Raw genomic sequence first — 25,756 nt, 5'->3', positions numbered from 1 at the left:
ATGAGGTGCTGGGACGTGAGGAGGCTATGCTGGCTGAAAGGAAGGGGGAGAGCGATGAAGGAGGCTGGAAAGAAATGGGGCCCTGATCCGGTCCTGGCCGGCCAGAGGTCACCAACGGACTGGGCTGCTAGGCGATTTGGAGGCGCTGGAGAAGGGGGACCACGCAGTGTCCGAGTGGCAGCGATTGTTGAGGGCTTCGCTGCGAGAGAGGGATGGGCCGCGAGAGTGTTGTTTTTGTTGTGTTGTGTTGTGTTGTGTTGTGTTGTGTGTGGTTTCTTTGCTTGGTGGGACGTCGGGGGTCAGTGTAGGGGGCGGTGTGAGGAGTCGAGAGTCTCGGCTGGAATAGAGATTTCTGTCTCCAGTTTTCGTTAAGCCAAGATCTGACCCCTCCTCCCTTCCCCGTGCGCTGTGCTCAAAGTCTACAATCAGCGGAAACGTCGACGTTAATTGCAGCTTTTAGAAAACTCGGGATCCCTAATTGCTCCAAATTTGCCTCTAGCTATTGACAAGTGAGGGAGAAGTCAAAGGCAAGAAAGGTGCATAAAATGGTTTGAGGTTGAGCCTGAACATTTTAGACAATTAATTACATCTCGGGGGTTGGGGGGGGGCGGGGAAGGATTGGGCAGCATCCTGAGAGCTGTCGAACCAGAAGGCCAGAAGGTTTGCCAGGGCGGGAGGAGAGAGCACCGCTCTCTTTTCTTAGCAATTGGCTGTCCTGAAGAGAGAGGAAGAAAGGGGGAACCAGTTCAAGGGCAGAGGCGCAGGCGGGGGAGGGGGGGCAGGGGGGAGGGGTGGTGGTGGTGGCGGTGGCGGTAATTTATGCTTCCCCACTCCTAGTTCAGTTCTTCAACCCATTCCAGAATGCCTTTAATTCAGATTGATACCCCAGTTTTCTGTAGAGGCACGGGGATGAGAGAACTGTTTTTCTTTTTCCAATTTGGATTGAAATGTGTCATCCCCAAATCCATCAGCTCCAGATAGTAACAGCCCCAACATTTCTATAAAAGAGAGCCTTAGGGATGGCAGGGTCCTTAAGAGGGCTTATTGCTGCGCTTTTATGACACTTTCTGTAAGCTTAAGGAAACGTTGATGGTTTCCACCAATGAAGATGGGGGATGTTGTGGGGTAAAGCCCCCTCTCCATCCCCTTAGTGTTGCCACTGGCTCCAGGGCTGGAGGCCTTGTCTTTTAGGCTGCGTTCTGGTTCCCTTTGCAGCTCCTCTCCCCACCCCCTAGGCGAGCTACCATCACCCACACAACAAAGAGGGCCTCGGGAGGGCCGCCAGCCCTGGTGGCACGTGAGTCTGGCACTGGCCGCGAGGAAAGCGAGGCCATGCGCCTTTGTCTGCTGCTCTGGCCTTGATGGCTTTCTTTTCCAGTCCTCTCCACATTTCCTGCTCCCGCCCCTTTTCTGCTGGGGGGCCCTTGTGTTCTTCCACCCTTGAGTCCTGCACCCCCACCTCCGATGATGAGCTCCTACTTCCCTTCCCGGCTGTAGCCAGCAGTTGAGTTGCCTGTGCCCAGCCCTGGGTCCGAACCCCAGTAGAAGCTCTGGCGCGACTGAAATCCGCCGAGGTAGAGGGAAAATAGAAGATTCCGCCAGGGAAGCGCATGCACCTGTCGGGAGAACACCGTAGAGGGCCCCCAACAATCCAACTGTGGCGTGGGCATCCCAGACTGCACGCCGGGCTCTCTACACACTCTCAACCTCCTTGCAGACACGTCCTCGCCCGCCCAGCTGGCTCGCTGCTCAGCCCCTGCAAGAGCTCCTGAGAGGAGCTTGCTGAATCTGCACCCCAGTACTCGCCTCTCGCTCCAGCCACTTGCTGCATCAAAGAGGCTCTCTCATTTCCTCTATCTTTCCCTTTCTCTTACTGTTATTCCCAATTCCGAAAGACAGAATAATAGGTCTGAACTCCAATGCCCCAGCTGCCTGACCTTGGTAAACGCTTAGCCTCTCTTGAGCCTCAGTGCTTTTACTGGTAAAATGGGGCTTAGATGAACACTCCCCATGTCTCATAGGGTTGCTATGAAAATCAGCGCGGCGGTGTTTAAAGTGAAAGCACTTTGCCGGCTTTTTACCTGCCAGGTGTTATTAGGCTTTGACTTTGGCACCGAGTTCATGTCTGTTGCAGGAACTCCGTCTGTGACAGGCTGTCTCACGGACGTGGGGCTGTTTCTTCCCCTCGCTGGGGCTCCGCTGTGCCTCGGTTTAATGGGTGTCACTGTCCTGATCGCGGTCTACACTCGCGCGGGGCTGCAGGCACGGGCCAGGGCGGGGCGCGGTGGGAGTGGTTGGAGGAGTCTTGCTTTGAAGGATCCGAAGGGAATTCGCGGGGGCTTCGTAGGCACCCCGGTGCTGCGGGCTGGAAGCTGAAACCCGAGAGCAGGAGAGGCCCTGAGGAGCCTGATAATACGGCGCCTCGTGCGTCCGCCGATGTGACCGGAGGACAGGTGCCAGTTCCCTTCGCTATCTCCAGACCCCAGCTGTCGAGGGAAGGGTTAATGAGGGGCAGGTTGGGAAGAACGGGCCGGGGATGAGGACCGGATGCACACTATTGTCTCCCCGACTCCCCGGTCACACAGAAGAGCAGTCAAGCGAGTCCGATCATCTAGTCAAATACTATTTTTCACCCAATTAATTCCTGAACTCTTTCGCGACCCCATTTCATGCCAGTTTATTTTAAGCTGCCACTCGGCTGGAGACCCGCCAAGAAATTATGAGATGTGTTGGTCCCAGATGCTCTGTGTTCCCTTTCCGGGCTGCTGTGGTCGCCTTTCGCGTCTTTGGGGCGGAGACCAAGAGCCGGGGCCAGGCGGGTGGGCGTTGGGCAATTCCAGCTGCAGGGCTGGCCCTTTGCTCTTGGGATCAGCCTGCCCCGCTCCCACCCACCTCCGCGGCTCCCCGCGAGGGTCGCTTGGAGGCCAGGCGGGGCGCTGGTGCACGGCCTCTCAGAGACACAGCTCTGTACCTGAAAGTGGGAGCAGGACACAGCTGTGCCCGTCCGCCCACATCCGGCTCCTTGGTCCTTTCAGGAACGAGCTTTGAATGAGGAGCGCTGGCAAAGCCCTGCCCCACCTTCCCCAGAAAAACCTTTGCTCTCGACCCGGTCTCCCGTGTCCAAGCCTCACTGATCGCCCCTCTCTTGCTTTCTAGCGTATGACACCTGGTGTGGCGTGGCCCATGGATGCACCAAAAAACTGGGGCTCAAGATTTGCGGTAAGTGGAGAGGCCCGCTGGGGCCGGGCAAGGCGGCGCTGCGAGCGGCTTCGCGGGTTTATGAGGGGGGTGCGCCTGGAAGGGGCTCCTGGCTGTTGGGTCTGGTACTTACAGCCCTGAGGCCGCGGGGACGCGCCTCCACAGGCCTTAACTCTCCTCTGCCTTCCCCTGACCTGGCCTGGAGGGACCTTTCCGGACGCCTGTGACCGCGGGCTACCCTCCGCGTGTCTAGGTGCGAGCGCGTGAGCACAGCGCCCCCGCGCGGCAGCCCGGCGCCCAGGCCTTTCCGGCCCTAGCGCTCCGCCCGCGCGTCGAGAAGGTCGTGCAGAAAGGTGAACTGTGCGGGCTTCACCCGGGAGCAGGCCTGTGGCGCGGCATCTGCCTAAGGCGGCGGCAGACACTTCCCCTTCCCCTCTTTCCATCATGCATGGAAAGTGGCCTCTCCGGCTAGAGATTTTTGCCCCGAGATGCCATAACATCTAGATTTCGTTCTTTGGGGCCTCGGAGGGCAGGAGAAAGGATTGCCTGCAGCCCCCGGGGCCCTGCCTGGGGAAGGAGGGGGTGCGGGCGGCGCAGACCTGAGGGTTTGCCCTTGAAGTGGAGGAGGGAAGGGAAAGGAGCAGGCGAGGGCGGGGGGCCTCGAGAGGGGAAGGGGGAGTCGGGCGCAGTTTGCCAGAGAGAAAGGAAAATAGACTGGGAACTGGAGAGGAGAAAGAACAGCTCTCTGGAGACGTGAAGGTCTGAAATGAAAACGCCCAAGGGATGTAATTTTTTTTAAAGGGATTGTTCGAAGGGACACAGCCGAGTGGCTCCGGCTGAACAATGAGGCTTTGCTTTCCTTGCGACAACTCACCGTCTAAAATCGTTAGCCTTATCGGGCCAGAAAATACGGACTTCCCCGGGCAGGGGGCGGAGAGGCGGGGAAGATTAACGAGGGGCTTATTAAAGAACCATCCATCAGCTGCTGCTCGCGGGAGATAGCGGCGGGCCTCGCCGGGCACGCCCGCCGGTGGGCGAGCGGCTGCTGCTGGGCCGGGTCTCCCGAGCTTCGCTGAGCCCCAGGCCCCGGGCGGCGACTGCGGGTTATTTATAACAGCGTCTCCGAACCACCCTCCCTTCCCCGCGGCGCCCTCCCTGCGTTTCCGGGGCTCTGCCCTCTGGACCCCGAGAGCAGCACAACGGTGAGGAAGGGTTGCTCAAGCCCAGACCTAGCCGTTTTCCAGGGGAAGCCCAGCCCCAGGGTTTGGCCCTCTCCCCGGCACGCTAGGCGGTGGGGCGAGGCGGGGGGCAGGTCCCCGGCGGGCAGCTGGCGGCAGCGAGCTTTGTTCTATAAATAGCCCTCCCCTCCCCCCGCCGCCATTCCCGGCTTAATGGCCCGTTCCGCGCCGTGTCCCCTCGGCGAGGCGCTGGGCTCCAGCCGCCGTCATTGTCAGCGGTCGAGCAAGCAGAACTGAGGGCAGCGTGGGAGAGGCTTGGGGAAAGGCCGCTTTCCCCGCGGTCCGGGCCGGCCTGGTGGGCAGCCTTATCCACCCCAGTCCCCGCCTCCTGGCCTCGGCCCCGGTCTGCCGGCCCTTGGAGTCTGCAGGAAAAGGTCTAAACGGCCCTTTGGGGAAAGGAGCTTCTCTGGGTTCAGGAATAGGGGCCCCTGAGTTTGCATCAACTTCCCCTGAGGGAGAGCTCTTGGGCATTTGGGGGGCCACCATCCTTAAAGAGCTCCTCTCTGTTTCTACCCCCACCTCCAACAGTAATTTCAGGAAAGTTGAAACCCACCTGAGGCGGACAGGGCTGGTGGTCGTTAAGGGAAAATTGCCTTCTGCTAAAATGCATGCTTTTGGGGCCACCGGTTAGGAGGCTTCACATGAGGTTTGATTCTGAAAGGAAAGAAAACACCAGGAGGATTTCTTTTCCATACTTTAGGCCAACTCGGGCTTTCCATTTTCATCTAGTGGAGGCATAGTGCAGTCTTTAGTTTTGACCTGAATCCACAGCCCCTTCCCCTCCCCCCACATAGACACCTCCACTCCCTTCATTCCAGATTTTCTTGGCCTGAAGGTTGCCATCTTAACCTGTCATCATTTGGGGTTGGTTTGATCTTTCACCTTAAAATAGCAGAGGGACTAATGGTCCCCTTCTCACCTCCTAATTCATTGCCCTTCCTCCCCCCCCCCAACTTCTTCAGTGCCTTGCCAAGTTTCCACCCCCACCCACTCTCCTACCCCCCTTCCTTGGAACCCCCAGGAATGAGGCTGCAAAGAAGACCTGGGTCTCACCAGAGGTACCCTTAGCGCTGGAGGCAGAATCCCCTGGGGGAGTAATCAGAAGAAATCCAGGTCTTGTCAAGAGGTAGAGATCGGGGTGGCTACAGGCATGGTGACGTGAGGGAAAGAGGAGATGCAGCGAGCCGAAGTTCTGACTCTGGGCTCTGCTGAGCCAGTATCTTTGTGCCTCCATCGCTTATCTTTGCAGAGACCCCGGCCGGGTTGCCTGCAGTTACAGCCTCTGTGCTCTTATTTAGCCTATGCAGTGTGTGTCTCTGTGTGTGTATGTTTAATTTTGTGTAAGTTGCCAACTTTTAAACATACAGAGACTTCAAATATTCTGTATTTTTTTGGCTTCTCTTGAAATGAAATGAAAGGTGTGAGTGGGGGGGAGATCTGGCAGGGTACTTTTAGCCCATAGAAATCAGAACAAGAGGCCCTACCTCTAGTTAAATGCAGTTTCATGCTACAGCTGGGGAGGCGAACAGAGCTGCTGGGCTTCAGGCCCCAGTGGCCAGCGTGGCCCTGTGCTTTTATGCCCTGTGTACTCGCAGCCCCACTTGGAAACAACTGGCTCGTGTCCAGTACCCCCTAGTTCCCACACTTCCCCCACTCACTGGGCCACCTAGACCCTTGAGTTTGGTGTCAGCATGTGGAACCAGCAGCAGGATCTCCCCAGAGCCCAAAGGCGGAGTCGTGACGGGGCTCACCTCGCATCCTCAGCTTGAAGCTAGCCAGGGTGCTGCAACCTGTCCAAAGCCACCTACAGCTTTGTCTTTCACTCTGTTTTGCCACTTTGCCTCTTCATGTTGAGCTGGGTTACTTTACACTAAGTCCTCACAGCCGGGTATAGAGCAAGAGGGAATACAGTCTGCATCGAATACAGTCTGCATCCGTCTCCGGGACTCCTTGCTAGGCAGGGAAGTTGTCAACACACTGACCTCAATGTGACCCACCACCTGGTCATCCTTGCAGAAGCTCACAGCTCCTTCCAGAGCCTCTCAGAGCCCAGCAAGGCTCCCAGTATTTTAGAAAAACAAATGCCTTCCAAGAAATTGTTATTCTAATAACAATATACATTAAATGTTTATATTATCAGATTAATGGTTTTTGCCACAAGTTATAATGCAGTGTAAGTGTGCTAGTCAGAAGACCACTTACAGGACTTATAGAAAATACAGAGTCCCAGGGCACTCCAGGGAGTGTGGTCCAGGAATGGGATGCAGGTTTGAAGTTGTGTCACAGTTGTCACCTCTCAACCCTGTCAGGACACCTTTGAGATTTAGAGATAATATTCAAAGCCCAAGTGGAGGTCTTCGGTCCTGCAGCTGCCCAGAGAAGAGAAAAGGGGTTTCTAAGAGTTTCAGGTACAGAGACTGAAGGCTTTTTCCAGGAGTGGGTCAGAGCCAACCAAAGGTTAAGGACCAAAGAGTAGGATTTCAGCAGGCAGGGCCTCACCTCCATTCTGCCCCAGGGATTTGGTCTTTTCAGCCTGGCAAATTCCACAGCTCCCTGTTCTGGGAGCAGGGCAGCAGTCGCTGAATTCAGGCGACCCTGCATCTCTCTGGCAAATGAGTGCTGGCTCCTGGTTTTGAACTTTGGGGATTTGGAGGAGGAATTCAGAATGTAGGAGAAGAGGTGAGGGAAAGGATAAGACCCCCACCTTTATATCCAAGTATAGAGCTCTGTTATAGAGTACAGTGATTTTCAACCTAATTACTAAAATTCTGTGGCACACCAGAAAATATATTTTTTGCTAATCTGCAAAAAAAAAAAAAAAAAAAAAAGGTATAATTTTGATTCATTCACACTGGGCGGCTATTACTGTGTTGGCTGTTGTCATTTTTTAATTTGACAATCTAAGGATAAATAGGTCAATGCCCCTGACTAAATCACCGGGTATGGCATGTTTTAAAGATCCTGTGGCACACCAGTTGAAAGTCACTGCAGTGGTGTGTTTCTCCTCTTCTGGTGTCCTCTCGGGCTTTCTCGGTAAGTTTACAAGATGCTAGGAACAATGAAGGGCCTGGTGCCTCTGCCTTCCTGTTCTTCCCTCCAAAAATAGGCCCTACTCCTGTGTGTGGGAGGACTCTAATCAGCCAGCCTTCCCCCTGCATCCCTCCTTCCTCCACCCAACACCACTGAATTGCAATCCTGGGGAAGTAAAGTGGAATTCCTCAGATTAACTTGCCTCTTCGTGAACCTCCTGGGACTTTGCTCCAAGCCTCCCTTGTGATGTAAGCGACTCCTCAAGGATCCTGGTATCTACAAAGACAGCTTTGGGGTCACCAAGAAGCTTAGAACTCTCTTCCTCTTTTCAGTATGGTGCATTTCAGGCCAAGGACTAAGCCTGAGGCTAAATTGGAGGAGATGCTGAGGGGAGGAGGGGGCTTGCAGGCCTGAGCCCAGCGGGGATGTGTGGAGAGTCTCCAGCCCTTTTGGCTCAGCTTGCTTCTCTGGGGAGATCCATTCCTGCTGAGGGGCAGAGGTGAGGCGCTTTGAATCCCACCCTGGGCTCAGAGTCTATCTCCGTGGAGTTCTTGGATGCCTTTCTAGCTTTATTACAACATTGGCTACCATCTGCCAAACGGTAAGCTCCTGGAGGGTAGGGGGGTCTGTCTCATTTATCTTCAGAACAATTACACTTACATTCAACCTGTGAGCTGTACTTGGTGGCTGAGGAAAGCATCTTCCCTAATCCCCACTGCTGGTCCTTACCCCCTCCCTCGGCTGCACAGCCCATAGACCCTGGGTTGGCAGTATCCTCTAGGATTGCGTCCTTCCCTTAAAACCCCATCCTGGGGCTGGTTACTGGAGTGGAAGCTGTCCAATTGACTTAATTCTGAGTTCACTGTCTCATTCGGAGATGAGAATGGGCTTTGCTCACTGTTTTTCTCTCTTGCATGACTGGGTCTGTGCCACTGATGACACTTGGCACTGCCCCTTCCCCGCCTGAAGGCAAGCAGTGCCAGAGCCCTTCTATAGAAAATGCAGACAGCTTCTCTGGAGCAGTGAGAACCCTGCTTGCACAGTCAGCCCGGTTCAGCAGCTGACCCTCTGAGGCTGCAGCTCAGTGCACCATCTCTGACCCAGCTTCTTGCGCTACAGGCTTCTTGCAAAGGACCAACAGCCTGGAAGAGAAGAGCCGGCTTGTGAGCGCCTTCAAGGACAGGCAGGCCTCCAAGAACCTGATTTCCTGCGAGAACAGCGACAGGGATGGCCACTTCAGGCGCACGGAGACGGATTTCTCCAACCTGTTTGCTCGAGGTAGGCCCTCCCCACCCCTCCCTTATCCCCATTTCCCCAGCCCTGGAGCTATCCAGTAGGTTCTATTGCATTTCTTAACTTTTTCCTAAACTTTTACTTCTTTTACCAAAAATGTCATTACTTTTTCAACATTTGAATCCCTTTCCTTAGAGCCCAGTCTTTATTGCTTTGGGAGCTGGATGAGGATAGTCAATAAAACAGTCCACTCTAACACTTCCAAGGATTAATATGGATTCCTAGAATATAGAATCCAAAGAACTGTCGCATATAAGGAAATCTGATAATTCCCTTAATAGCATTTATCCTCCAAGGTTGGCAACAACAGTAAGAACCAAATCACCCTGTGGGAAGCTGTGTGTCTGGACCTCATGCCAAAGTGCTGTCCCAAAACTCATTTTCCTTTGGAGACCTTTCATTATTTACTGTTGCACCCACATCACTGGTCTCAGGAGGTGCTTTCCCAGTCTCTCTCTCCCAAACAACTCCAAGGTAAACCCACCACCGCCCCATCCATTAACTCCCCACAAGCAGGAGAGGCCAGACCAGAACAGAAACGAGACTTGATTAAACTTCAGGGATAATCCAGGGAGTAGACACAGAGCATCATACCCCTCACCTTTCTGAGTTCTATCTTCTAGTTCTAGTTTTCTGTCTAAGGACATCACAAAGGACCACACTCTTCAGGGGAGACCTTAGCCTTTACCCACAGAGGCCTGACCCTCCGCCATCAACAGATCAAGCACATCATGACACTAAATCAAAAGCCCAATGTCTGAATCAGATGTATAGGGACACGCCTGTTACCAGGGGGGCAAGACAGAAGCCCCCTCCATCACAAACCTGACAGATGTCTGTTCAGCCTGCAAATGGCAGGCTACTCACAGCTTCTCAAACTGCAGTGGCATGCTGCTCAAAGCTCTCCATTTCACTTATGAGCAGCCTATCAGAAAATCTGTGGACCCCCAGAAAGTGTGTGCAGAACTTCTGAGTATATGCTTATGTGCGATTTTCTGGGAAGATGGTACATCAGATTCTCAACGTGTATACATATCCTGGAGTGAAATTGGGCCAATAAGAGCTATCATGGCTGATGTTAGCAATTTCTGGGCCTAGGAAAGGCAGATATGAGTCAAGTGATAACCACTCGTTGGCTTTCCCCTCCCCTCCCCAGATCTGCTTCCAGCTAAGAACGGAGAGGAGCAAACTGTGCAGTTCCTACTGGAGGTGGTGGACATACTCCTCAACTATGTCCGTAAGACATTTGATCGCTCCACCAAGGTGCTGGACTTCCATCACCCACACCAGCTACTGGAAGGCATGGAGGGCTTCAACTTGGAGCTCTCTGACCAACCTGAGTCCCTGGAGCAGATTCTGGTTGACTGCAGAGACACCCTGAAGTATGGGGTCCGCACAGGTAAGGATGAGAGCCTGGTGGACATGCAGCAGCAAGCTTGCCCTACACCACACCCTCTCTAGTTGTGAGGATGTCAAACTCATGTGGAAGGAGAAACACAAACCTAGCGAGGGAAGGCAGCAAAGTGCTCAGTGACCACACATCCACCTTAGGCAGTGACAGTTAATGGGAGGCCCCAACCCTGGCAAAAGCCCATCATCATTTATTATTGTAAAAGTAGACTTAAAAGATATACAGTACCTGGTACTCTGTCAACTTCAATATAAAGTTTACATTCTTGGTTTTAAGCTATTCACAACCTAAAGAGAGCAGAAGGACCCATTTTCATGGCTATTTCATTCTGATAAATCCTGCTCTTGCCTGTCCCTGATATTGGGGAGAATTGGGCCCATTTCTCTTCCTTTTTATATTAATTTCCTAAGGCTGCCACAACAAATTACCTCAAACTGGGTGAATAAAACAGCAGAAACTTATTCTCTGTCAGTTCTGGAGGCTAGAAGTTTGAAATCAAGGTGTCTGCAGGGCCATGCTCTCTCTGAAGCATCTTGAGAAGGATCCATCCTTGCCTCTTCCAACTTCTGGTGGTTGTGGGTATTCCTTGGCATGTAGATGCATCACTCCAGTCTTTGCTTTACCTTCGCATGGCATTCTCCCTGTGTATGTGTCAAAATTTCTTCTTATAAGGACACCAATCTTTGGTCTAGGGCCCACCGTAATCCATTATGACCTCATCTTAACTTGATTACATTGGCAAATAACCTATTTCCAAATAGTCACTCACCAGGAGTTAACACTTGAACATATCTTTTTAAGGCACACAATTTAACCCACAACCCCTTCTATTGGCTAGACCAAAAAGTCTCTCTCTCTCTCTCTCTCTCTCTCTCTCTCTCTCTCTCTCTCTCACACACACACACACACACACACACACACACACACACACACACTTCAAATTCTCTTCCTACCTCTGGAGTTTAAAACTATTTTTTTTAAAGAATTTCTAGAGATTTATTTATTTAATTATTTAACCCTTACCTGAGGATATTTTTTCATTGATTCTTAGAGTGTAAGCAAGGGGGAGAGACAGAGAGAGAGAGAGAAACATCAATATGAGAGAGACACATCAATTGGTTGCCTCCCACATGAGCCTGCAACCAAGGTCCATGCCCTTGACCAGAATTGAACCTGGACCCTTCAATCCACAGGCCAATGCTCTATCTGCTGAGCCAAATCGGCTAGGGCTACCTCTGGAGTTTAGACACCCTAAATCGCCAACTTCCATCTCAATAGGAAGCCCTGGAGGATCCCCTCTTGCCTCCTTTTCATGTTACATGAGCCCTCAATCCTGGCCAAAGTGGTTACTTTTTGGTTGCCTCAAGTTCAAGGACTTTTTGGATTTCTGCCTGTCTATGCCAAAGCCTGAGAGTTAAGCAGTGATTTCTTCTCTCTGCTATCTTTCCCCACTGCAGCCTGAGGTCTTGGGCAGATAGATCTACAAGAATTGGCAATTCATGGTATGGTTGCCAACATATGGGGAGCTCCTGAGACCACAACTGGTAGCCTCTTGTTTTTTCTTCTTTTTCTCGTCTTCTCTTTCATTATCCCTCTTACTCTTCGTAGTCGTGTGAAAGTATGACTGGAAAGGTTGGTGGAGATAGAGCTGAGTAAGGCTATTAGATGTCAAAAACAAAGTGTTAAAATGAAATAATGAGGCTGGCCAAAGAAGCATTTTTAAATAAAGAATCCCAAACAGCTTTTGAGGTCTGCCAACACCACTGGAATAAGTGTAGCTTCCTTGAATAACTAGGGTGGACACGACTGAATTATATTACTAAGTCTGTGTTTCATTTTTAAAGAAAAGCACACTCATCAATTTAGTTACATCTCACCTTGGTATCTAATGGCTAACCCATTTCTGATGGAAATTAAGTAGTGTTATTTGACTGCATTAAAAGAGTCAGAATTCTCTCTCCGTGTATATTTTAGCTTGACTTGCTTTGAGCCAACATTTTTTATTTTGTCAGCTCATTCTAAATACACTTTCTCAGAGATGAGACCACATACTTTTATCAGTAAAGCTCAATTAGTGTTGTCCCTTAAAGAAAAATACATGGATTTGTCATAATGGCAACCCCTATTGATGATAAAACTAAAGCATCATAGATTCCTTTTTAAAATTTTATTTTTCAATTATAGTTTTTATTTAATATTATTTTGAATTAATTTAAGTATAGCATAAATGGCCAGACAATTATATATTTTGCACCAAGCATGTCAAACTCAAAGGCTAACATGGGCCAAATAAATGAGGCATGTGGCCCTCAGGCCACGAGTTTGACATGCTTGCTTTACACAATAGTCCCCCTGATTTTTCCAGTACCCACCTGGCAATGTGCATAGTTATTACAATGTTATTGACTATATTCCTATGCTGTACTTTATATCCCCGTGACTATTCCGTAATTACCAATATGTACTTCTCAATTCCCCCACCTTTTTCACCCAGCCCTCCCGGCTTATCCTCTGGCAATCATTCTCTGTATGTATGAGTCTGTTTTTATTGTGTTTGTTCATTTACTTTGTTCTTTAGATTTCACTTACCATAATATCCTCTCAGGCGTCCTCAAACTACGGCCCGCGGGCCACATGCGGCCCACCAAGGACATTTATCCGGCCCGCCGGGTGCCATTGCCTGTCCTGCTTAGCAGCCGACTCGTCCTGGGCCTGCAGTGCGCATAGGAATTTGTTCATAGTTTTTTTTTTAAACTATAGTCCGGCCCTCCAATGGTCTGAAGGACAGTGAACTGGCCCCCTGTTTAAAAAGTTTGAGGACCCCTGCTCTAGGTCCATCCATGCTGTAGCAAATGGTAAGATTTCATTGTTTTTTTATGGCCGAGTAATATTCCATTATCTGTACGTACCACACTCCTTTATCCACTTGTCTATTGATGGGCACTTGGGTTGCTTCCATGTCTTGGCTATTGTAAATAATGCTGCAATGAACATAGGGGTGCATATAGTTTTTAGAATTAGTGTTTTAAGTTTCTTTGGATATATACCCAGAAGTGGAATCGCTAGATCATGGGGCAGTTCCATTTTTAATTTTTTCAGGACCCTCCATATTGTTTTCCACAATGGCTGCATCAGTCTGCATTCCCACCAGCAGTGCATGAGGGTTGCCTTTTCTTCACATCCTCACCAACACTTGTTGTTTGTGGATTTATTGATGATAGCCATTCTAGCAGATGTGACATGATACCTAATTGTGGTTTTAATTTGCATTTCTCTGCTGATTAGTGATGTTGAGCATCTTTTCCTATGTCTGTTGGCCATCTGTATATCCTCTTGGAGACTTCTCTATTCAGGTCCTCTGCCCACTGTTTAATTGGATTGTTTGGGGTGTTTTGGTGTTGAGTTGTATGAGTTCTGTATAAATTATGGATATTAACCCCTTATTGAATGTATCTTCTGTAGGTTGTCTTTTCATTTTGTTGATGGTTTTCCTTTGCTGTGCAAAAACTTTTTAGTTCGATGTAGTCCCATTTGTTTCTTTTTCTTTTGTTTCCCTTGCCCAAGGAGATATGTCAGAAAAAATACTGCTAAGAGAAATGTCAGAGGTTTTTCTGCCTATGTTTTCTTCTAGAAGATTTATGGTTTCGAGTCTTATATTTAAGTTTTTAATCCATTTGAAGTTTATCCTTGTATATGATATAAGAAGGTGGCCTAGTTTCATTATTTTGCATGTATCTGCCCAGTTTTCCCAACACCATATATTGAATAGGCTGTCTTTACCCCATTGTATGTTCTTGCCTCCTTTGTCATATATTATTGGACCGTATAGATGTGGGTTTATTTCTGGGCTCTGAAGCATGGACTCTTATTAGTTCAGGGTATGAATTCACTTAGATATCCACCCTGCAGCCATTCATCCCTGTTCTTCAGAGCAGCTTCTGGAAATAGGTATTTGCATCTATAGAGTTTACTATCTTCCAGGCAGTGTGAAGCCTTCTGCTGAATCTCAGGGTATTGACCCTGGCAAAGTGTACTGTGGCTGCCATGTGAAAACAGCTTTGGATGCTGGTCTCTAACACAGAGGTGGATATCAAAGCAACAGAGCAAACCCCACAGGTAGCTACACCCAGTAGAAGATATTTTATTCTTTTAAAAAGGATATTAATGCTCAGCCAAAATAATGAATTGGGGTTCTGGGTGGTTTTTTTTTAATTTTTAATTTATTTTTAGAGAGAGAGAAAGGGAGAGAGAGAAACATTGATGTGAGAGCAAAACATGGATCGCTGCCTCCTGCACGCCCCTCACCAGGAATCGAACTGGCAACCCTTCAGGGCATGGGATAATGCTCAACCCACTGACCCACATCAGCCAGGGTATGAATTCAGTTTTAATAGTGAAAACATGCTGATCTTGGTACACTCTGTGAAGGGTGATGGTGGCATTTGGAGATTTCTCTACAAATTAACAAAAGACTTCTGAAAAAGAGGACCAGTATATGTAGATTGTCCATGAACTGAGACAGATGCTAACCAGCCCTCAGTCACAGTAAATATGTTGACTTCCTTAATTTTTCTTTTTAACGTTTTATTATGGAAAATTTTAAACTTATACAAAAGTAGAATAGTATAATGAGCCCTTTATACCCAACACCCAGCTTCAACTATTATCAGCTCCTGCCAATTTTGTTAATCTGTCCCCCTGCCCATTGTCACCTCTTCTATATTATATGAAAGCACATCCCTGACATATTATTATTTTATCCATAACCTAGGGGCCCAGTGCACAAATTCGTGCAGGGGGGTGTCCCTCAGCCCAGCCTGCAGCCTCTCCAATCTGGGACCCCTCAGGGGATGTTCGACATCCCTCTTGCAATCCAGGACTGCTGGCTCCTAACTGCTCACCTGCCTGCCTGCCTGATCACCCCTAACCACTCTGCCTGCCGGCCTGATTGCCCACAACTACCCTCCCCTGCTGGCCTGATCACCTCCAACTGCCCTCCCCTGTTGGCCTGATCACCCCCAACTGCCCTCCCCTGCCAGCCTGATTGCCCCTAACCGCCTCTGCCTCAGCCTTGCCATCATGGATTTGTCCGGAAGGACATCCGGAAGGTCTCCTGGTCTAATTAACATTTTACCCTTTTATTAGTATAAATAGAGGCCTGGTGCACAGGGGGGGGGTGATGGTCTGCCCTGAAGGGGGTCCTGGATCAGGGTGGGGGTCCCTGCTGGGGAGCATGGCCGGCCTGGGTTAGGGGCTGATGGCCGTTTGCAGGCTGGCCATGCCCCCATCAGGGTGAGGGTCCCCGCTGGGAGGCATGGCCGGCCTGGGTGAGGGGCTGAGGGCCATTTGGGGGTGGTTTGCAGGCCTGCCAAGCCCCCATCTTTGTCCAGAAGGATGTCTGGGAGGTCTCCCAGTCTAATTAGCATATTACTCTTTTATTAGTATAGATATTTTTCACCATCAAGGGCTCTTTAAACAAAAATAATCACATATCATTATTATATCCAAAACCCCACAAAATTTATAGTTCCTTAATATTAAATATTCAGTCAGTGTTCAAATTTTTAGTGTCTCATGAAAGTCAGAAATGTTTTGTTATCATTCATTTGAGTCAGAACCCAAATAAGTGTCTCACATTGCAATTGTTTGATATGTCTCATAATCAAAGTACATTTTCCCTTCCAGCTCTTTTTCTTTCTTCACGTTTATTTGTTCAAAAATAAAACTTGAACTTTAAGAAATTACTTTTTTCTCCCACTCTCTGACTCCAGGCCGTGTGTAGCTCATCACCATTACCTATCATCTGTTATTTTCTTTGACTACAGAGAGTTGAAATTGAAATTTAAACTGGGTCATTTTGTTACTTGATTTAAATTCTCATAAGATTTTGGGGGCATATGGCTGTAGCCATAAGAGAAAAGTAATGTTTTACTTACTTTTGTGTCCTTTATATTTTAATGGAGAATGAGATACTGTTTCACTTTTATTTGAGGTCATTTCTGTCAGTCTGTCTGTTTATCTTTGACCATCTTTTGTCTCTGCCAGGCCATGAGGTTTTGAGACATTGTCAAATAGTGTGATTGAATTTATTTATGATTCAGTCCTATTTAAAATGAAAGGTTTGTTGTTAAAAGTTTTCAAATGGGTATCGCATGTGTATTTATTTATTTATTTATTATTTTTTTAATCCTCACCCAAGGATATGTTTTTCATTTATGAGAGAGAGAGCGGGGGGTGGGGGGGGAGGGGAAGGGGGGGGAGAGAGAGACAGAGAGAAACATTGATGTGAGAGAGTAATCAATCTGTTGCTCCCACCCCCCTATGTGCCCTTACTGGGGATGGAACCCACAACTGGGTATATGCCCTGACTGGGAATCAAACCCGAGACTCTTCTGTGCACTGGAGGACTCTCTAACCAACTGCACCACACTGGCCAGGGCTATCACATGTATTTTTAAATGAATTTCATCAAAACTATGTTGCAGGAGATCTCGTAGATTCTGTTGATACTGAGCAAAGCAGAGTAAAATGGGCTAGTTTAAACTATTTAGGGTAGTCTACACTAATGTCTAGAATCTGGCCCCATACTTACACTAAGCTTAATGTTTATGCTTCTTTTATTTTTTCTAAAGATCAGTATTATTTTCTGAGTACTGTTCAAATGCAGGGATTGGACGATTCTGATAAGAAGTAATAGTTGAATGTTCATGTTAACCAATGTCACGCCAATAAATTTAATAAATATATATTAAATAAAAGAAGTAATAGTCCAGATGTTCTGAATGAGTCCCCATCACATGTGAGAAAGAACAGACATTCTCAGAGAGGGGGCCTTAGAGTAGGAACCGCCAAGCTCTAGCTTTCTGACAGTTATTTCAGAGGCAAAAGCAATTTCCACTGGAAACACAGCAGTCAGCATATCTTTCTAGCACCAGTTCCCTGTCACGCACCTCTAGATAATCTATCGCGTTGACTCCTTTGGGACAGCCAAGCCTAGCCTGCTGATGTGCGGTTGAGTTTTTGCGTGAATGCCAAGTTGCCCAAAACTTGGCAGCAATCCTGAAATTGCTGAGAACAAAGCCTGTGAAAGCATACTCTGGGTTGCAAAGGACTTTAAAGTTTTATAATAATAACAATTATTTTACCAACAACTCAATGAGTGAATGAGGCTGTGTCCACCCCTGTTTCACATAGGAGATGCCAGGTCATCTCAGCAGTAAATTTAGTTTAACATTCACGTGACTATATATAGGCAAACATACCAATGCTTGATGCCATATTTGACTGACACAGAGACCCAGAGAGTGATGGCATGCCCTCGGCATCAGCATCATAGCTGGCACCTGCCTGGACTTGGTTTGGTCCACAGAGTCACAAACTCTCTCTGAGGCTTGCAGCCTCTCCTCCATTAGTAAACCTTGATTGGGGGATTAAATCCTTGAGATGTTAAATTAAAGTTTGAGCCCTGGCCAGTGTTGTTCAGTGGTTAGTGTGTTGGCCCGTGCACCAAAGGGTCGTGGGTTTGATTCCTGGTAAAGGGCACATACCTGGGTTGCAGGTTCCATCCCAGCCCGTTCGGGGTGTGTTCACCAATCAATGGGTCTCTCTTACATCAATGTTTTCTCTCTCTTTCTCTCTCTGCCTTCCTTTCTTCCTCCCTCCTTCCCTCCCTCCCCTCTCCTCCACTCTCTCTAAAAATAAATGGAAAAAATATCCTTGGATGAGGATTAACAACAAAAAAAATTTAAAGGTTGAAACATTTATGTGGAAAATCAGGACCACTACATCCTGATTTGTAATTTAAAAAATAAATACAAGCCTTAGCCGGTTTGGCTCAGTGGATAGAGCATCGGCCTGCAGACTGAAAGGTCCTGGGTTCAATTCCAGTCAAGGACACATGCACAGGTTGTGGGCTCAATCCCCAGTGTGGGACATGCAGGAGGCAGCCGATCAATGATTCTCTCTCATCATTGATGTTTCTATCTCTCTCTCCCTCTCCCTTCCTCTCTGAAATCAATAAAAAATATTTTAAAAAATAAATACAATAAGAATTTCATCTGGAAATTAAGATATTAGAAAGATTATTAGTTTCATGACATTGGATTTTTTAAAAATAAATCTTTATTGTTCAGATTATTACAGATGTTCCTTTTTTTCCTCCCATAGCTCCCCTCCACCTGATTCCCACCCCCCATGCCCTTACCCCCCCCCACTGTCTTCATCCATAGGTATAAGATTTTTTTCCAATCTCTTCCCGCACCCCCCACACCCCCTTCCCCCCGAGAATTGTCAGTCCACTCCCTTTCTATGCCCCTGATTCTATTATATTCACCAGTTTATTCTGTTCATCAGATTTTTTATTCACTTGATTTTTAGATTCACTTGTTGATAGGTATGTATTTGTTGTTCATAATTTTTATCTTTACCTTTTTCTTCTTCTTCCTCTTCTTAAAGAATACCCTTCAGCATTTCATATAATCCTGGTTTGGTGGTGATGAACTCCTTTAGCTTTTTCTTGTCTGTGAAGCTCTTTATCTGACCTTCAATTCTAAATGATAGCTTTGCTGGGTAGAGTAATCTTGGTTGTAGGTTCTTGCTGTTCATCACTTTGAATATTTCTTGCCACTCCCTTCTGGCCTGCATAGTTTCTGTTGAGAAATCAGCTGACAGTCGTATGGGTAATCCCTTGTAGGTAACTAACTGTTTTTCTCTTGCTGCTTTCAAGATTTTCTCTTTGTCTTTTGCCCTTGGCATTTTAATTATGTGTCTTGGTGTGGTCCTCTTTGGATTCCTCTTGTTTGGGGTTCTCTGCACTTCCTGGACTTGTAAGTCTATTTCTTTCACCAGTAGGGAAAGTTTTCTGTCATTATTTCTTCTAATAGGTTTTCAATATTTTGCTCTCTCTCTTCTTCTGGCACCCCCATAATTTGGATGTTGGTATGCTTGAAGTTGTCCCAGAGGTTCCTTACACTATCTTCATATTTTTGGATTCTTTTTTTGTTTTTGTTTTTCTGGTTAGGTGTTTTTTGTTTCCTCATATTTCAAATCTTTGGTTTGATTCTTGGGGTCCTTTGGTCTACTGTTGAATTTCTGTATATTCTTTATTTCAGACAGTGTATGCTTAATTTCTGACTGGTCCTTTTCCATTTTTTTGGCATTCTCATTAAGATCCTTAAAGGTCTCACTAAGTTCCTCAGAGGTTTCTAGAAGATTCTTGAGTAACCTTATAAATGTGGTCTGAATTCTATGTCATCCAGTAGTTTGCTTTCCTCCACTTCTTTCATTCGTGACATGTTTCTTTGTCTCCGCATTTTGTTTGCTTCCCTGTGTTGATGGAGTGGCTTTGTGTGGTAGGTGACATATAGGACCCAGTGGTTCAGCCTCCCTAATCACCTGAGGTGGACACTCTTGGTGCACCCCTTTGTGGGCTGAGTGCACAGTCTTGTTGTAGTTAAGCCTTGATTGCTGATGGTATACTGGGAGGAATTGATCTCCAGGCCAATTGGCTGTGAGGACTCGCTGTGTCTATAATGGAAGAACTGCTGTGCTGGAGACACCCTTATGGGGCAGGACTTGTTTCAGTGGGGCTTTGGTGCTCACTGAGTCTGCCTCTTGAGTGTGTCACTTATGGATGTGAGGACTTGAAATCTGGTGTCGTCTCACACTGACCACTAGGTACACTGGTTCCTGGATCTCCAAGGAGAGGCAGGTCAGCTACTGTCTGAGGCCATCCAGCAGGAGCTACAGTGAGATCTGTAGATTTCTCCTCTTTGCTTGGGTTTTTGGAAGTTTTGGAGCTATCTGACCGGAGCTGCAGTTTGTTAGGTTAAGCTGCGATAGGGCAGGCCATTCATATGCAAAAGCCGCTGCGCATAGTTTGGGTGGGTTTATAAATTGTGCGGGGCGGGGTCTCAGGGAATCACTAGGGCATGGCAAACAGCGATGGCTGCCAGTCAGCCGTCTCTGTGTCTCTGCGTTTCCTCTTCCCCGCGTCCCGCGCCTCAGCACAGTAAACAATGATTCCTGCGTGCACCTCTGCAAGAAAGCCACCCTCACTTTCTGACCCGATGGCAGACAGTCCAGCTTCTCCCCATAGGAGTCTGGGTCCCCAGAGTCTCGCCAGAAACTGGAGTTCAGACCAGTTGGGAGCTTGTGTCTCCCTTTCAATTGAAAAAAAAAACAACACACCCAGTCGCCAGCCACCAGCCCGATTCGCACACCTCCGTACCTCTGCTTTTCCCCACTTGTGCACGTCCTACCCGGTCTCAATGCTCTTTTCTCTTTCCTTCTAGTTGTAGAACTTCTCAGCCAGCTTTCCCGTGGTTCTGGGTGATAGACGTTTTGTCTTTTAGTTGTCGTTTTGGTGTGGTTGTGTGAGGCAGCACGTACAGGTGTATACCTTATGCCGCCATCTTGGTTTCTCTCATGACATTGGATTTTTTAAAATTTAAAAGCATTATACAAATTTGGGGGACATCATTCATGTTAAAAGTTGGTATAGGGTGAGTCAACCTGATCTTCCTTCTCCATATCCTTGGGCAGCCCTATTAGACCATTGGAATGGAGGCCCCATCCAAGAGGCCTGGGAGAGCAGGCTTTGGCTTTGAAGGTAGCTTGAAAAATCTGGGTTTGCTTTGATGCTTGCCTGTTCCTTACCTCTCTAGGTCATCCTCGATTTTTCAATCAGCTCTCCACTGGACTGGATATCATTGGATTAGCTGGTGAATGGCTGACATCAACTGCCAATACTAATATGTAAGTCCTTCTTATTATTTTCATATAAACAACCATGATGTATGATTATGGCTTCTTACTTTAAAATTTCAATTCCAATGACTCTGTAAAAATCGATGACAGTTACCCTCGTCATCTTTTCTCTTTAAATATTTTAGGTTTATCCCCTTTTAAATCTAGTAGGTTTATACTGATTTAATAGTGGATAATAGATTAACTATTTTTTAATTGAATGATTCAATTTAATAAAAGCATAGTTATAAGAAAGAATAACTCTAGCTTTCAAAATTTACTGCGAATTTCATGTTTAAAAACTCCATATATCTTAATGATGTACCTCATTAGAGTATGATCTTAGTCCATTTTCCCATCTTGGTCCTTATATTTCATTTTTTTTTTAAATATATTTTATTGATTTTTTACAGAGAGGAAGGGAGAGGGATAGATAGCTAGAAACATCGATGAGAGAGAAACATTGACCAGCTGCCTCCTGCACACCCCCTACTGGGGATGTGCCTGCAACCAAGGTACATGCCCTTGACCGGAATCGAACCCGGGACCTCTCAGTCCGCAGGCCGACGCTCTATCCACTGAGCCAAACCAGTCAGGGCGGTCCTTATATTTCAGTTGTATTTCCTTTATAGTTAAAGCTGCCATAAATTCACAAACTAATTTGATCAACCTATTGTTAACTAAAAGTTCCAAAACAAAATTCAGTTGGTAGTGATACATTCCTTTCAAAATCATTGTTTGTTTTTCTGAATTTGCTTTTTCACCATACTTGTTTGAATAGGCAAACCCTTTGTTTGTTTCTAAGTTCTTGTAAATTTATATGAAACTGACTCTAAGGACCTGGGTAGGGGGGAGGGTGCATGTGCCTCCTGGGTCAACTTCTGGTAATCACCTCACAGTTTCTCTACATACACATTACCTTGTCAGAGACAAGGACAGGTGATCAGTTGATGTAGTGTCAGCATAGCCTCCTGAGTACTGTCTTTCCTCTCAACACTATGGTTATGCTTTACCACCATCTATACACCCAGACAATGGCACCACATTCTGTTACAGTATCCAGGAGAAATAATGAAACAAATTTTTCACAATAATCCTATATAATAAAAGGCTAATATGCAAATTAACCATCACTCTGCTATGCCAACAGCCAATCAGAGTGAGTATGCAAATTAACCCAACAAAGATGGAGGTTGATTTGCATATGTAGGCGTGGAGCGGCTGGCAGGGGCATGACGCCTGCTATGAGGGGGAGGGGGATGGCGGAGGGAACTACTGGAGCCACGCTCTAGACAGAAGCGAGGACTTGCTGGCTCCCGTGGACTTGCTGGCTACGGGCGGGCCAGGAGCTGGGATGTGCCTGCTCCCAGGTGGGCCGGGAGCGGGGACTTGCCGGCTCCTGGGTGGCTGGGAGTGAAGCCAGGGGAAGGAAGGCCTATTCTTGCACGAATATCATGCAACGGGCCTCTAGTCCTATATAATAAAAGGCTAATATGCAAATTGACCAAACGGCAGAACGACCGGTTGCTATGATGCGCACTGACCACCAGGGGCAGACGCTCAACACAGGAGCTGCCCCCTGGTGGTCAGTGTGTTCCCACAGGGGTAGCACCGCTCAGCCAGAAGCTGGGCTCACAGCTGGCGAGCACAGCGGTGGTGGCAGGAGCCTCTCTCACCTCTGTGGCAGTGCTAAGGATGTCCGACTGCCAGCTTAGGCCCGCTCCCCGGGGAGCAGGCCTAAGCTGGCAGAGTGGGCCTAAACTGGCAGTCAGACATCCCCCGAGGGCTCCCGGACTGCAAGAGGGTGCAGGCTGGGCTGAGGGGACCCCCCCCCGCCAAGTGCACGAATTTTGTGCACTGGGCCTCTAGCTTTAAAATAACTACATAAGAATTATATAGGTTTTAGTAACTATGGAACTATTTAGAAAATAATCATCTACTTTTTAAGTTCATGGTAAAGTAGATTTGAAAAATAAATTGAGGTAAAAGGGTGGTATTATTTAAAATGAGAAATTTCATCAGACATCAAGATAGAATGTAAGTTGTTAAAGTCCAAGGTACTCTATTTTTCTCCCAGCCATGAAACCTGAAAGGACACTTTAAAATTACTTACTGAGTCGTGTGTGTTCCAAAGCTGTTTAATGCTGTTACTCAAAATACTTAACTGCATTCAGAAGTTTCTATTAATTAAAGATTCTTGCTTTGTTGGCTAATTTAAAACAACAATTACAAATTTTTGAAAGCAACTGTGACAGGTGAAGCCTTTCATGCTAAAAGGCTTAAAAGATTAAATTGATTGAAATCAAAAATGGTTTTTACGCTCCCTGCTCGCAAGTCATGGTTAACTTCACAGAGTGTCCATGTTGGATCGCTGAGGCTGCAAAGGGCAGAGAGGAATTTGGGTCAAAGAAACAATTGCTGGTGTCTTGCCTTTGTATTGTGATTTGTGAGGTAAAAATGTATCAGCAAGCACAGATATCGTGATATACTCATTATAACTTGAAAAGATTCTACTGCTTAATTGGAGCATTTCACACTAATGGACAATTTTAATTAGAAAATATAGCTTTAAAAAAACTTTGGTGTGGCTCAGTGGTTTAGCATCAACCTATGAACCAGAAGGTCACGGTTTGATTCTGGTCAGGGCACATTGCTGGATTGCTGTCTCGATCCCCAGTGGGGGGGCGTGCAGGAGGCAGCCGATCAATGATTCTCTCTCATCATTGATGTTTCTATCTCTCCCTCTCCTTTCTTCTCTGAAATCAATAAAAAATAATTTTTAAAACTTTTTGGAAAATAAGTAAGAAAAATAGAGTAAGAGTTACATATCTATTAAGGCCTAAATAACCTTATTAGTATAGGTCCTGTATTCACCCAGCATCTTTAAGTGTGTATTCTATACTCAGCTGCAATTTCCTAATATATATAGCCCAATCTCCAGGTAAATAAAAGGAACTCACCCCTTTGAGCTATTTATGACCAGATAGTCTCCTGAAAGGCTTTTCTTCAACCAGAGAGTTCTCACAAACTCTCCTTGTTGGTATGGCTTCGTAAAAATCAAAGCCCCTTATTCTTCCCTTACCTCAGCTCAGCCATGAAACACTAAAATATGTCCCAGCCATCTGAGGTCAAGGCCAGTCCAACTTCATGGCACATAGTAATTGCAGCTGTACTGAACAAAGGATATTTATAAAATATGATCCGATTCCAACAGATCGATAGAGAAGGTTATTTAAAAGAGTGAAATAGCTTCTGTCAGTTGGAGACAAGGCATTGTCTGAAGAAGGCATAACTATTATCTAGAAATTATTCTAAGCCAGTTACCCTGGAAGATCCTGAAATGTAGCAGCGCTGTCTGGAGCTTATGCAGAAATGTGCTCCCTGGGACAGTTTCTCCTCCAACTGGGAACAGTGTTCAAATCAGTCTGAGAAAGAAGAGCAAAAGGCTCTTTCTTTGGCAGAGTAGGAATTAGTGATACACTCATTTTTTTTTTTTGACCATGCTATCATTAAGTGTGGGTAGCACTGGTAACAGGAAATAGTAACTGTATTCCTCAGCATAGTCTTTTTAAAAGAAATGTCCAATATCCAAATGCAGGTGACAAAGTGTTAGGTATCAGGCTGCTGGAATAAAAAGAACATTTAAGTTCATGCATTTATACTTGCCTGTGCATATATCTTGGAGTTGTATTCTTCCAAGCAAGGACCCAGTGAAGAGCCAAAGAAAACTTCACAAATGTACACATACAACTCCTTCCTTCCAAAACAGAGCCACCGACCACAACAGTGCAGGTTGAGTTGTGCCCAAGTGTAAACAGCAGCTTGCCCACAAGTAACTGAGCACAATACATGATCTTTATGGGAAGATCTGTCCCAGCCCTTGGTTATGAGGTTAGGATTTCAACTATCTAGTACTTTGTTTTCATAGAAATCATGCAGGAGAAATTTTCTAGGGGAGTTATCAGTCACTTTAACTCTGGGCAGAGTGTTAGAGCCTACAGAAAGCAGTTCTCGCTTATCATACAAAAGCAGATGTGATACAAAGGACTTGGAATTCTGACTCTGAAACTAACTGTGAGAGCTTAAAACAAATCACTGAATTTCTCTGAACCTCATTTTCTTCTTCGGGAAAATGGGGGATAATAGTATCCATCCTACAGGGTGGTTCTGAAGACTGAAAATGGCACCGGTCTTAAGTGCCCAGTGTATCCAAGGTGCAGGGCCCAGGCACGCACTGAGGAAAGGAAGTCCACCCTACAGGCGCAGTTGTCATTCAAGACCCTCCCTTCTGCCTTTTGGCTCTTTTGTTTCTGTCTCTCATCCTTTCTGGACACCAGAGGGCTCACTAAGCTCCTCCCAGATGTGTTAGCTTTTAAGGTGAAGATAGGCCACCTGCCACATCTGTAAGGAGGGGAGATCTAAGATGGTCAATGTAGAAAGTTATTTCTTTCTCTCACTAAAGAAGTGTCCAATTTGGCAGTCACCAGGGATCCAGATTCCTTGTGCCTTTTTCATCCCTATTGTAGCACGTGACTCATGTCCTCAGAGTCAGTCACACTATGGCGCAGGCTGGCTGCTGGAGCTCTAGTATCGCACCCCTGCTTCAAACCTCAGGAAGGATGGAGGGGGAGGGAGAGAGGGAGGAAGGGTCAAAGGGGAACACACTCTTTCCTTCCAAGAAACTTCAGAAGTGCCACACATTTCCCACAGCTTCTCTTTAGCCAGAACTTAGCCCCATAGCCATACCTAGGGAGGCTAGGAAGTGTAGTCTCTGATCTGGGTGAATTGCCATCCCAAATGAAATGGAATGAAGCAAGAGAAGATTGATACTGGATAGCAA

At 47.0% G+C, this 25,756-nt stretch overlaps 1 protein-coding gene across 2 annotated transcripts in view; it reads left to right on the top strand.

Moving 5' to 3' along the window:
• GAD1 (glutamate decarboxylase 1) overlaps positions 1–25,756 on the top strand; it is a 54,995-nt gene that overhangs the window by 1,921 nt on the left and 27,318 nt on the right. For both annotated transcript variants that reach the window (XM_080668805.1, XM_080668806.1), the window contains exons 3-6: positions 3,157–3,219; positions 8,586–8,744; positions 9,916–10,158; positions 20,835–20,925. In XM_080668805.1, coding sequence (XP_080524931.1) covers positions 3,157–3,219; positions 8,586–8,744; positions 9,916–10,158; positions 20,835–20,925 — 556 coding nt within the window. The remainder of the gene's footprint in view (positions 1–3,156; positions 3,220–8,585; positions 8,745–9,915; positions 10,159–20,834; positions 20,926–25,756) is intronic.

The sequence above is a fragment of the Plecotus auritus genome, assembly GCF_963455305.1.
Source record: "Plecotus auritus genome assembly, chromosome: 5".
Taxonomy (NCBI): Eukaryota; Metazoa; Chordata; class Mammalia; order Chiroptera; family Vespertilionidae; genus Plecotus; species Plecotus auritus.
This window is presented reverse-complemented; position numbering and strand designations above follow the sequence as displayed.